An 11,673-nucleotide genomic window follows, 5' to 3' on the forward strand; every position below is an offset into this window, starting at 1 on the left:
GACAGGCGGTGAAGCTCTCCACAAGCGATGCTACGGTGAGGAAGATGAAGGTTATAGGTTCGGGATTTAATCCCGAGTGATGATGTGGAGATTCGGAGGAGCTCTTGTTGAAGACTCTCCGTGGATGAATCTCCGATGGAGGAGGAATGGGATCGCCGTTTGTTTCCGGGAGGTGCCGTCAAGTTCCGGCGAAGACTTGGAAAGCGGTGGAGGTGAACAGTTTCATGACGCGTGTTAACCTCGGTGTTGAGCGTTTAACACGTGTTTTTTTTGCGTGTAACCAAACCCGGCTTGTGTTTGTCGGGTGGTTTCTTTGGACCCGAGTTTCTTCATCTGGGTCTTTCTCGGTTTGGGCCTTGGGCTCGTTTTTTTTTATTTTAACTTTATATATATATATATGTATATTCTTAAATATAATTTAAAATAAAAAAAATATTTTCTCTTAATTTTATGCTTAATTAATGATATTTATATTAATTATTGGTCAAAATAATAAAATATATAATATTAATAAATTACATTTTTAAATATAAAATTTAATTTTTTAAAATTTCATCGCTACACATGGTGCAGGAAAACACCTTGATTAATAATTGTGATATGGCTAATAAAATATGGTAATAACTCATATATATACGTTTTTTTTATGTTTGGTTGTACTTGAGCTTAGGCCTTTTATAATAAATCTAGATGGGAAAAAAAAAATAGAAAATAGATATTCTTTATTCTATTGTAATTTGTATGTATTTAGATAATTTATATAAATAAAAAGTTAAAAAGCTACTATTAAGTACCGACGCGTAAGATGTGAGATATACGAGATGCGCCACCAGGCATTTTAATCAAAATATCTGCTAAGTAATGAATATAAAAGCACAGACGTTTTAGCATTTGACCTAATTTTAAACGTATTGAGAAGATACGGAGAGGAGTGAATCCGAATACATTGAACCGCTCCCTAATAAATGTGTGCAAAGTATAATAATAATAACAGCACAATAATAAATATAACAGCACAGACGTTTTTGGCAAGACCGTAAGATCCGGGAATTTACTGATATCTCCTCTTTTTAAGCAAATTCTATGTTGACGTAATTTTAAATAAATGGGAACTCTATGTTGGCGTAATAATAATAAATAAAAGAGACGTTTGTTATAAAAATAAATAAATAAATAAAAGAGACGTAATGGGAAATGGGAAGTAGATATCGAGAGGCGCGTGAAATAAATCCGGGGAGATTTAATACATTGAACCACTCATTTTTTTCAACAACTACCCACCTAATATCTTCTATATAAAAGAACATCAACCTCTCATTCCTTTCTTTTTTATTTTCGTTCAGTTTTTATCTTTCCGACTTTTCTTTATTCTTTCTTCTTTCTTCTTTTTAGTTTGGTCCGAAGGACTCGTTCACAATCTACCGGTATTTCTTGTCTGCCGCCTTAGTCGATGGTTCTCTTTATCCGCCTTAGCCGATGTTCTTATTCAATCGCCGCCATAGCCGATGTTCTCATTCAACCGCCGCCTTGGCCGACGGTTCTCTTCCGCGGCCTTAGACGATGGTTCTCTTCTGCGGCCTTAGCTGATGGTTCTCTTCCTCGGCCATAGACGATGGTTCTCTTCCGCGGCCTTAGACGATGGTTCTCTTCCTCGGCCATAGACGATGGTTCTCTTCCGACGCCTTAGCCGATGGTTCTCTTCCGCGGCCTTATACGATGGTTCTCTTCCGACGCCCTTAGCCTATGGTTTTCCTCATCCCAGAGATGCGGCCCATGATCTTTGTAGATGTATCGGCCAGATGTGACCCAATGAAGATGTCTTTGGATTCTTAAGCCCAAGCCCATTGACATCCCACAGATATGACCCAATGGAAAAGCTTTTGGGATCCTTATGCGCAATTCACCAATCAGTTTAACCTAGTTGTTACACAGTGTCTGCTCTCTCTCACACCCTCATTCCCAGATGGCGAGGAGGGGTAGCTCCCAGCAAAGAAATGATCAGCGTAGACTGTCTAAGCAAAGGGCTATGAGGTCTCTTATTACTTTTCCTCTTTTTTCTAATTTTAATTGATATATGTCGCACTAATTTCTCTTGATTGATTTGTTACGCTTGTTATGCATTTCACACTGTATTCTGATTTCTGCCGTTTTGATTTGTTTAGGATGCAATCATGGCGAAAGACAGAGCCCACCCTACTCTGTCCCGTGATGAAACAGAAAAAATCCACATGTTATGCTATCGCGCTCGAGTTTCATCTTAAGCTGAAGAAGAAAATGCCACTCGATCAGCACTTGTCCATCCAAGACTTTATCAATCTCATACCCAAGGGTTATTTAAATGCTGAGGATGGTTCACTTATGGTAGATGCCTTTCATGTGCTTTCTATCTTTGAAAAGAACGGAATTCTCCTTGAGAAGGATTGTCAGTTGACGGAAAGCTTGGTTGATGTTGTGTGTGAAGATAAGGTAAGTCATTTAAATAAGTTGGTCCTACATTTTTTTTTACACTCTTTTAACTTTTACACTCTGTTAACTTGTTACATTTTAGAAGAATTGTCTCAGGTACCATGCAAAGTTAGTGAAATTGCACAAGTTGAATCCGGAAGGAAAGGACAATGTTACCACACTGGAATACCATACCTTTCATGACAACCTTATTAAACATTTGAAGAAGGGAGTTCTAGCTGTTGGCTTGACCATTTATCCAAGTTATTCAAAACTGAAGAATAAGGTAAACATCTTGTTGTATTTGTTATTTTCACTTCAACTTGTAATCAATTTTATCTTTTTAGGAAATATACTATCCCACTAAGGCTGAATGGAATGGAAAGACTGAAAGTTATGCACATGTAATGGTGTGTACTGGGCACAACTATGATGCAAAGAAGAATCTGTTCTATGAATTTCAAGAATCTGCTGGGGTTAAAGTTTGTGATCGTGGTTATGTGAAGATCTATGCTGATTTGGTTTATCAATTTGTTGAGATGGTGGTTTAGATGATGGACGACTGAGGTAATATTCTCTGTTTGTTGTTTGTCTGTCTGGTTTTATTTTCTGCACTGTTTCTTACTGGTTTCATCTTTTTTTCTCTACCGTTTCTATTACTATTTTCTCACTCTAAGTCTACTGCTCTCTGTTAATTAGTAGTTCTCCCAGGTCTGTTCAATCTTGTTTGCTGTTTGTCCCGTCTTGTTTGTCATGTCATTTTCCTCTTGTGCTGTTGCTGATTTCCTCTTTATTCTAATACTTTTCTCCTGGTGTTCTGTTGCTGATTTGATTACTGATATTACTATTTTCTCACTCTAGGTCTGTTCAATCTTGTTTGCTGTTTGTCATGTCATTTTCCTCTTGTGCTGTTGCTGATTTCCTCTTTATTCTAATACTTTTCTCCTGGTGTTCTGTTGCTGATTTGATTACTGATATATATATAGTTAATTTGATTATGCAGGATGTGTTTCTACTGCTAACAGAGGTCGTCGGTGTTATGTGGTTGTTTCCTTTTTCTTTTTGGAACTTCCTAGTCCTTGAACTTTAAACTTCTCTTTATTTCTCTTTTCTAATCTGTCTATCCTTCCCTGAGTATTAAAACCAAATTACTTATCTATGCAAACGTTTTGCCTTTTCTTTTTGTTCAAAACCTATGATATAACAACCTAATAGCTGTAGTTGATAATTTACCAGTCAATATTTATAGTTGGGAATGAAACATGCAGAGATAATAATTGCTCTAATAAATGACTTTAGGCTCTAGCCTAATGTCTATTCACGAAAAATCCAAAACATGTGATAGGAATGGAATCTCATGACATTTTTTTTCCTTTCTATCCACTCAAACAAACGAACATTCACGTTAGCCATTAGAAGTTGTTGTCAAACACCTTTATACACAAAAATATTGACTGAACCGTTTTAGAATTACGGTTCCACTAAAATCCTATGAAGAAGAAACTATCAATTGAGAAAGCGATAAGGATAGAAGAAGAATTATTTTGATGGCGGATTCCTGCATGGTTTGGTTTTCGAAAGGCAATAAGATTTTTTTTTGGGTTCAGTTTTAGGTCATTATGAAGTCGAGTCTCTTTTTTATTTTAATTATTATATATTTTAACATAATATATATTTATAAGTTTTATATTATATAATAAACATATCTATATTATTTAGAAATAAATAAATTATAGGGAGAATTGGAAAAAAGAGACATTATTTTTTTGTTTGTCATTTTAAGATCTTTCATACTTTTGGCAATTTTGGATTTATTTTACCTTGGTTGATTAGAAAAATAGTAAACTTAAATAAAAAAATATACAAAAATATGAAAACTATTGGAAACATAAGTATGACAATTTATATATTTTAAGTTTTTTTTTTAAAAAATTGGAATCATGTTTTATTTTACTTTCTAACCTAGGTTAGAATACACATTCTAGTGATCTATTTTACCTAGAAATCGAAAAATAAGTTTTATACATCGATATATCCTTGGTATAAAATGTTATGTAGATTTCCTTGTCATATATATCTTAGGTACATTTTGTGACGTTTCAATCTAGTAAGATCTCTTCACTATACATGGGGTTATATAACGATAAATAACCACAACTCTACGATATACCTTACGTACTTTATGTGAAATTAAAGTCATGTACCTTTTAACTTATGTGACGTCTTAGATAGAATAGGTCTCCCACGTACTGTACATTGTTAAGGCCTAGGTATGATACGTTTTCTAGGCAAATTCAAAAAATATGGAAACTTCCATATTCGGTTATAGATGTTTCTTAAATCTATCCCCAAATATCTTGGAGAATATTTTCTCCACGATATTCTCCTCCTCCCACGATCTCTTCATCGACGATCCCATCTTCTATTCTTCCTCCCTATTCCATTCTCTTCTCTCTTCTCTCCATCATTACAACATGGTTCTAATCTATGTTAAATCTGGTGAATGGATATGTAGTTGCAGCGACCAGTGGAGTTTCATGGTAGACAAAGCAAGGCGTGGTCGAATGATACCATTAGAGACTACTACTTTGTTGGAGCACCTCAAGATCATGGTGTGTGAAGATTATGACGTGGAACCTGATTCCGTTAATGCAGAGTTCAGCTATGAGATGGTGGATCAAAGAGGGAATCCTCCCATAATAATCAGCAATGATCGACAAGTATCTAACTTTGTGGCCTATGCGAAGAAGGGTTCGTCTACAACCTTGTGTGTCACGTTCGCTAGTAGTGGTGTAAATCAAAAGGAACGCGTCAATATCGATTTGAATAAGGAGCCGTGTGATTCAAGTAATGTTGATGACGAGGAAGATCCTGACAGAAATCGAGCAGAGTTTGTCATCGAACTTGGAGCGGAGATTTCGTGAAGAAGAATCAAATTTTCAGAAATAAAAAGGTTTTGAAGGCAACACTGGAGATTTGGGCGATGAAGCATAATTTCGATTTCATTGTTAAGAAGTCTACAAAAAAATGGTGGTATATTCGATGTAAAGATGCATTGTGCAACTGGTCTGTGCGTGCGGAATGTCTGGATGGGTCTACATATTTCATGATCAACAAGTGTGAGGCAAGACATTCATGTGCTCCTTCAAAGAAAAGCAAATTCGGAAAGACCGCATCGGCAAGAACAATTAGGAGACTGATACAACATCGATTTGATGATGCAAATGATGGACCCAAAGCAAACGAGATCATTAAATTCATGAGAATGGAGCATAGTTGTGAGATCAGTTATTGGCACGCATGGGAAGCTCGTGAGTTTGCAATTGCAGCTGCTAGAGGTATACCAGATGAGAGCTATGCAAAAATACCAAAATATTTGCATATGATCAAAGAAGCTAATCCTGGTACACATACTGAATATGAAACTACAGAGAAGGGGAGATTCCTCTATCTATTTATCTCGTTTGGGCAATCAGTTAGAGGGTTCTACAATGCAATGCGTAGGGTGGTTGTTGTCGATGAAACTTTTCTGAAAAATAAATACAAAGGAGTTTTGCCTCATAATTCAAAAAAAAACCAAAGCACTAGTTAGACACTATTAGTCTTCTTCCAGTTCGAAGACCTGAGACCTCTCCCATGGTGAAGGCACATAGGTTTTCATAACCTCAGCATAAACAGGATCGTGTGTAGCCTCCCATAATTCCACGCCAATCTTCTGTCTGCAACCTTGAATTATTTCGTCATTCACTAAGTTGATGTCGAGACCAAGCAGATGGCATTCCAAGTATTTGAGTGCGTACGCACCTCAATCACAACAAGACTTGTTCAATCTCTTTTGCACAGGCACATCGACGATAGTGTATGGTGACAGGTGTAGCTTCCTCGATCCAGGTGGTGCAACGGCCTTCACTATCATAGGAATCATAGCAGCAAACTTCTCAACGTATTGCCTATTCCTATTCCCACTGCAATCAAAGGCGAACACTTTTCTTTCAATGATGTCGACGCAGACATCAATCCAGTGGTTACCTGCGTTGGACAGTATAAAACTTGGATCAGAGAAGGAAATTTAAAATAGAAAACGTCTAGAGGAGAGAATGATTACCATTTACAAACAGAGGACAGTAGAGACGATCAACATCGACGCCCCAAACTTCATTAGTCCGCCCATGAGATGGAATCTCTCCTCTCCCGTATGATAGAAGGAATTCCGGCAGTTTATAGGACTATTTGTCGGGATGGAAAACGTTGTATGCAGCTTCAAGTTGGAGGCAGAACAAAGCGGTCATAAAAGCAACACGGGTCGGCGCCCAACGCTTCAACGTTGTCTTGACTCGCCATATAAACATAAAGCCATCCATTTCCTGAATATTCACAAAAAAATATAAGAAGTAGCAAAGAAGATGTGCAATGAAGATATTGAAACAAATGATTACCTCGTTTCCAAGCCATTTTCCTGCGCATACTATCCTTTGTGCGACAGTCATATTGAAACACAAAGGACCTATTTGTAAAGATATGGGCTTCATAGACCATTCGTGGAATCCTTGCCATGATTCTTCAGAGAAATAATACAGTGACGACCGCGGAGAACCATCTTGGGGCAAATCTTCATCGGTAAGCTCAAGTCTAGACCACTTCTTCCACTGTGAGGGTTGAACTGTATTGTCTTTACGAGCTTTAGCCTTGCTCGAACCTCGAACTGAAGTCATTGGAGTCCACCAGTCATCTGCCTTGGCTGTCTGAGATGGATCAAAGTCGGTTACATGAGATGCCTGAGAAAGCCCTTCGACGCCTTGCGTACTGATTCCACGAAAGCTAGCCTCTTCTTGAGTGAAATTAAGATCCACTGGACTCTGTGAAAATACAAAAATTTAAACCAAAATTTACACAATTATTATACAAGCTCATAACCAAGTAGCATATTTTAAAAAAAGTTTCACAACCATTCCATTACAAAACCATAAGACAACCATTACATAGTTCCAATATTACACACAACAAAATACATAAAGGACTGATGAAATACATAGTTCCAATATTACACATAACAAAATACATAACAAAACCATAAGACAAACAAGACACTAAACCAAACCGAGACCTTAGCGATGACTAACAAGTGCAGACACAAACGAAGAAGAGAAAATAACATTTAAAGGAGTGATGAAGACTAGTTTTTCTTTACCCCGCGTGTGGACCTCCTCAACGATGGCTGCTGGGTCGTCGTTGTCTTGCTCGGAGAAGGCGTCTCTCCATCCTCAACTTCAACGCAGGGTTCCTTAGTTGGAGCTTTTAGCCGATGTTCCAATTGCTCTAATTTCTCATCCATCTTCTTCTCCATCCTTTGCTCCATTGCAGAGATACTCTGCTCAAACAACTGCGCCATAAAAGCCTTCATGTCTTCATTAAAAGATGGTTGCTTCGATCCACCATTGAGAACCTTATGCTTCCTTCTTTCCATACCACGATCTGGAAGCCTTTTCTTACTCTTCTTTGATGTATCGCCTAGGCTCGTTGATCCTCTTGGAGTCTGAAAAGTTTCATCACTCTCATCTGTCTCAGCTGCTTCATCGTTCACTCCCTCTTCATCATTCACATTTGCTTCATCAGGCTGATCTAGAGATTCCTCTACAGCTTCTTCGAAATCCCAAACATGCTGAGTGAAGTCATTCTTTGCGGAAATCAGCTACATTAGACCCTTGATTCTTTCATCCTCCACATCATCTCTGCGGAAATCAACACTCTGGATAATATCCGTATTCCCTGTCCATGAGATGAATGGATACATGTCATCCTACACAAGAAAAATAATGAAAGTTAGATCCTACAAATTTATTTCAAATCAGATGGAGTCATAAAAACAAGCGATACTTACCTCGGCTGTAAAAATCTCCTCCAACCGATTGATCTCTTGATATGACACCTTTCCAGCTCCCATCCAGTTGATGCATATAGGACCATCCGCAAAAGCTTTGTCCAGTTTTTTACCACAAAGCTTTCCAATCTTTGGTACAGCTTCCATTGCCCAAATCTGCAAGGCGTAGGAGAATCCATCTAAGACATAACTACTTGTCTTCTCCTTCAGTTTGTAGCGGTTCTTGGCTATTGACTCGCAGAGAAGATCATAAGAAGCAACTCCCCAAGGATACTTTCGAACCTTCTCAAGATCCATGACCACCTTGATGTATTTGAGAGGGATATTCTGCTTCTCATCTCTCGCTAAAACGACACAAAGAATGAAGGCAAGGTAGATAAGCCGTATGCTATCTGCATTCTTCCACTTCATGACAGAGTCCTTGTCCTTATTCCACAGGTCGAAGAGAGTAACTGTCTCGTCTTTCCTCCTCAAAACCCTGCTCCAGAAACCACCATCAAATTTCCACTCTTCAAACTCCGAAAGGGAGATACTCGTGTTGCACTCAAACCCGGTTACTGCGTGGTACTCTTGAAGTGAGAATCGAAGTGGTCTCCTCGCGAAGACAAACCAAAGCTCGTGAAGTTTGTAACTCACCAGCTCCCTGCACAAGAAGCTGTGTACCACTCTCGCCGAGTACCCGAGACCATTTTCATGAAGCTTAAAAATCTGAGCAAACACCGGATCTTTCTTCACAACATCCAGCTCCTTTGGCATCCACGCTTTGAACTTCTTAATAATGTAGTCGATCCTGCAGTTGTTATTGATCCGAGACACCTGAGGCTCCTTGCCCTCCTTAAAAAGCCTCTTTGGTAACTCCCCCAACATATCTACAAGCCATGAGATCATCGTTAGTTCAATTTGTTAAATATCAATACCATTCACAAAATAATGACACAAACTAAAGCTATTTTTACTTTCATATTGTCCCGATCCTAGAATATGTATTCCAATAGTTTAAAATTGTAAAAGAACCAACAATTTAATAAGAGAAAAATCGATCTTGAATATTAACAACAAGCATGTCTAGATTGAAAGAGAAAATTGTGGGCTATGAGAGCATAAACAAAGGAAGAAAATATTCTACAACCATTGTTTCAGTCGGACAAGAACTTACTAAGAATGCAAACACAATAGAAGGAACAACTAGTCTACATTTGAAGACCAATTTTTTCAACTACTCTACATCCAATCGGAGACCATTGTTTCAATCGGACCAAATGTTCTCTCTTTCTATAACCTTAAACGATAACAAAAAAAGCAAATCAAAATTATCTACATGATGTGTACTTAATCGAGGTTTGTAAGATGATTAACCAACCCACAAAACAAATTTGCCTTAAGAAACATTACAAATCGGTTTACACAAAAACTAGGTTAAATGGAACAACACATTGATTTCGTGTTAGATGAGAGAATATAGAAGAAATTGATTACCTTGTGTGAAGAGATGTGACTGTCTCGTCGGTATTAATGAAAGAAGCCTTCGATTTCACCCATCCGACGGAGAGGAAGAACAGAGAGAAAGCTCATTGACAAGGAAAAGGGTATGAGATCGTAAGAGGAAGATGACGAAACGAGAGTAGATGCTTCTAGATGAATCTCCGACGACGAACAAGGCTTCTCTCTGTCGATTTCTAGATCGCCATGGAAGGGGGAGAAAAGCTTACGGCGAAGAAGGAGAAGGAGAAAGAAATCGTGAAAAGAGGGATTAGGGATTTCCCAATTTTATTTTACTTTTTAACTTTTTTATTCTTTTTTTTACTTTTATTCTTTTTTTTACTTTTCCAATTTTACTTTTTTAGTTTATTAAATTAATTACGAAAATCTTAATAATATATTATAAATCTACTTAATCAATAATTAAAGGGCATTAGGGTATTTACAAGGTTTCAAAATCTTATTTTCCTAAACAATCTAACTAAAATCCTAATGTGACAAATGGGAGAAAAAAGTGGATCTATTTCCCAATTTTCTCTAAATTATGTCATATATTAGTTTTTATGATAATATTATATATGAATCATTTACTGTTTTATCAATAAATAAATAATAAAATTTTATATATAAATTAACTATAATTAATTATTTTATATAATAATATCAAAAATATTTTATATCTAAAAATATATCTTATATTTTAAAATAAACTTTACTTTAAAAAAATATTTCACATTTAAAATTTAATCTAATTTATATAATTAAATAATATTCATTATTTTAGTAATTAATATATATAGTTTAATGTAAATATTTTATAAAAAATTAGTGAGAGCATACAGCTTCTTGAGCGTACTGATTCTATAGCATACTGCTAATGCTTCTTCATCACCTGTACCAATCGAGGCCTAAGTTCCAGTTAAACCGCAATATAAACCACACATGGTATCTATTTAGTGTTGAACATGAAAGGATTTGAACCTTGCACTATGATCAAACCGCAATATAAACCACATATGGAACCGTTTAGTATTTATTCCTCTTGTGAATCATTTTTGGAAGAACGGACAAGCGACAATTGTAAGACTATATTGTGCACTCACGTTAACAGGCTGTCATGTATTAGTCTCGAGATATCTTCAAGACATCTTACATGTTCCTTTGGAGAAAATTTCTTGCCTTTCACAACTTGAGAAGATAAGTTATAGTTTTGGAGAAAATGGTTAATTGAAATTCTCGCATCACATCTTCTTCTCGCTTCGCGGATTTCTTCTCGATATTAGTAAATGGGGTCTTGGGTGGTTTCTTCAAAATCACTGAAGGAACCATACAAGTAGATCCTTTGTCCTAGCGGTGGAGTGTGTCTCGTCTGCTCATCTCTCTCTACAACACAGGAAGCATCTAATACCACCCAAGAACCAAGCAACTCAATATCTCGCATCTCATGTTTGCTGATGACGTTATGATAGGTCTATTGAAACTACTTATCGTATGTTTGTGTGTGCAATTGACTTATAAGAATAACTCTCTTATATTAACTCAAGGAAAAACTAACTCAAAACCCTGAGCCGTTTGTCAACAACAACACTTAGATCTGATCATCACTCGATGGATCTATATTTATAGCTAACAGATAAACCTAATACTTTTAGATAAAGATACAACACTTGTAGATAACTCTTAAAGTATATTCTTCTTTATCTTCAAATCTCGAAGTAGATTAGGATTCCGTTAGCTTGCTCCGCAAGTCTCTAGGCTTGTTCACTCAACTTCGAGCTTATCTCAACAATCTCCCCTTTAAGCTTGAAGTTGGTTCCTACTACATCTCGTACACCAATGTACTCTCTCATTTCTCTGAACTTCATCCTCCC

General features: G+C 36.9%; 2 protein-coding genes across 4 annotated transcripts; one reads left to right on the forward strand and one right to left on the reverse strand.

Moving 5' to 3' along the window:
• Positions 1-1,301: 1,301 nt before the first annotated feature.
• On the forward strand, positions 1,302-3,623 carry LOC108823008 (uncharacterized). Of its 3 annotated transcripts, none has more exons than XR_001945003.2 (5): positions 1,302-2,031; positions 2,163-2,466; positions 2,563-2,731; positions 2,793-3,012; positions 3,449-3,623. XR_001945003.2 is itself a non-coding variant. In XM_056988884.1 (5 exons), the coding sequence occupies exons 1-4, from the start codon at positions 1,964-1,966 to the stop codon at positions 2,994-2,996; spliced, it is 759 nt and encodes a 252-aa protein (XP_056844864.1). In that variant the 5' UTR covers positions 1,305-1,963; the 3' UTR covers positions 2,997-3,012; positions 3,432-3,623. The 3 variants fall into 3 exon arrangements, 2 of the variants coding, with proteins under 2 accessions (XP_056844864.1, XP_018451736.1); XM_056988884.1 differs by having other exon boundaries at positions 1,305-2,031; positions 2,549-2,731; positions 3,432-3,623; XM_018596234.2 differs by having other exon boundaries at positions 1,308-2,031; positions 2,549-2,731.
• A 3,048-nt stretch (positions 3,624-6,671) lies between these two features.
• On the reverse strand, positions 6,672-9,211 carry LOC108819636 (uncharacterized). The gene is made up of 5 exons (XM_056987331.1): positions 8,324-9,211; positions 8,168-8,242; positions 7,634-8,104; positions 6,882-7,301; positions 6,672-6,809 (listed from the first exon to the last, which is right to left on the reverse strand). Exons 1-5 carry the CDS (start codon positions 9,209-9,211, stop codon positions 6,672-6,674), a joined length of 1,992 nt encoding a protein of 663 aa, XP_056843311.1.
• Between the last annotated feature and the right edge of the window lie 2,462 nt (positions 9,212-11,673).

The sequence above is a fragment of the Raphanus sativus genome, chromosome 6 (genome assembly GCF_000801105.2).
Source record: "Raphanus sativus cultivar WK10039 chromosome 6, ASM80110v3, whole genome shotgun sequence".
Classification (NCBI taxonomy): domain Eukaryota; kingdom Viridiplantae; phylum Streptophyta; class Magnoliopsida; order Brassicales; family Brassicaceae; genus Raphanus; species Raphanus sativus.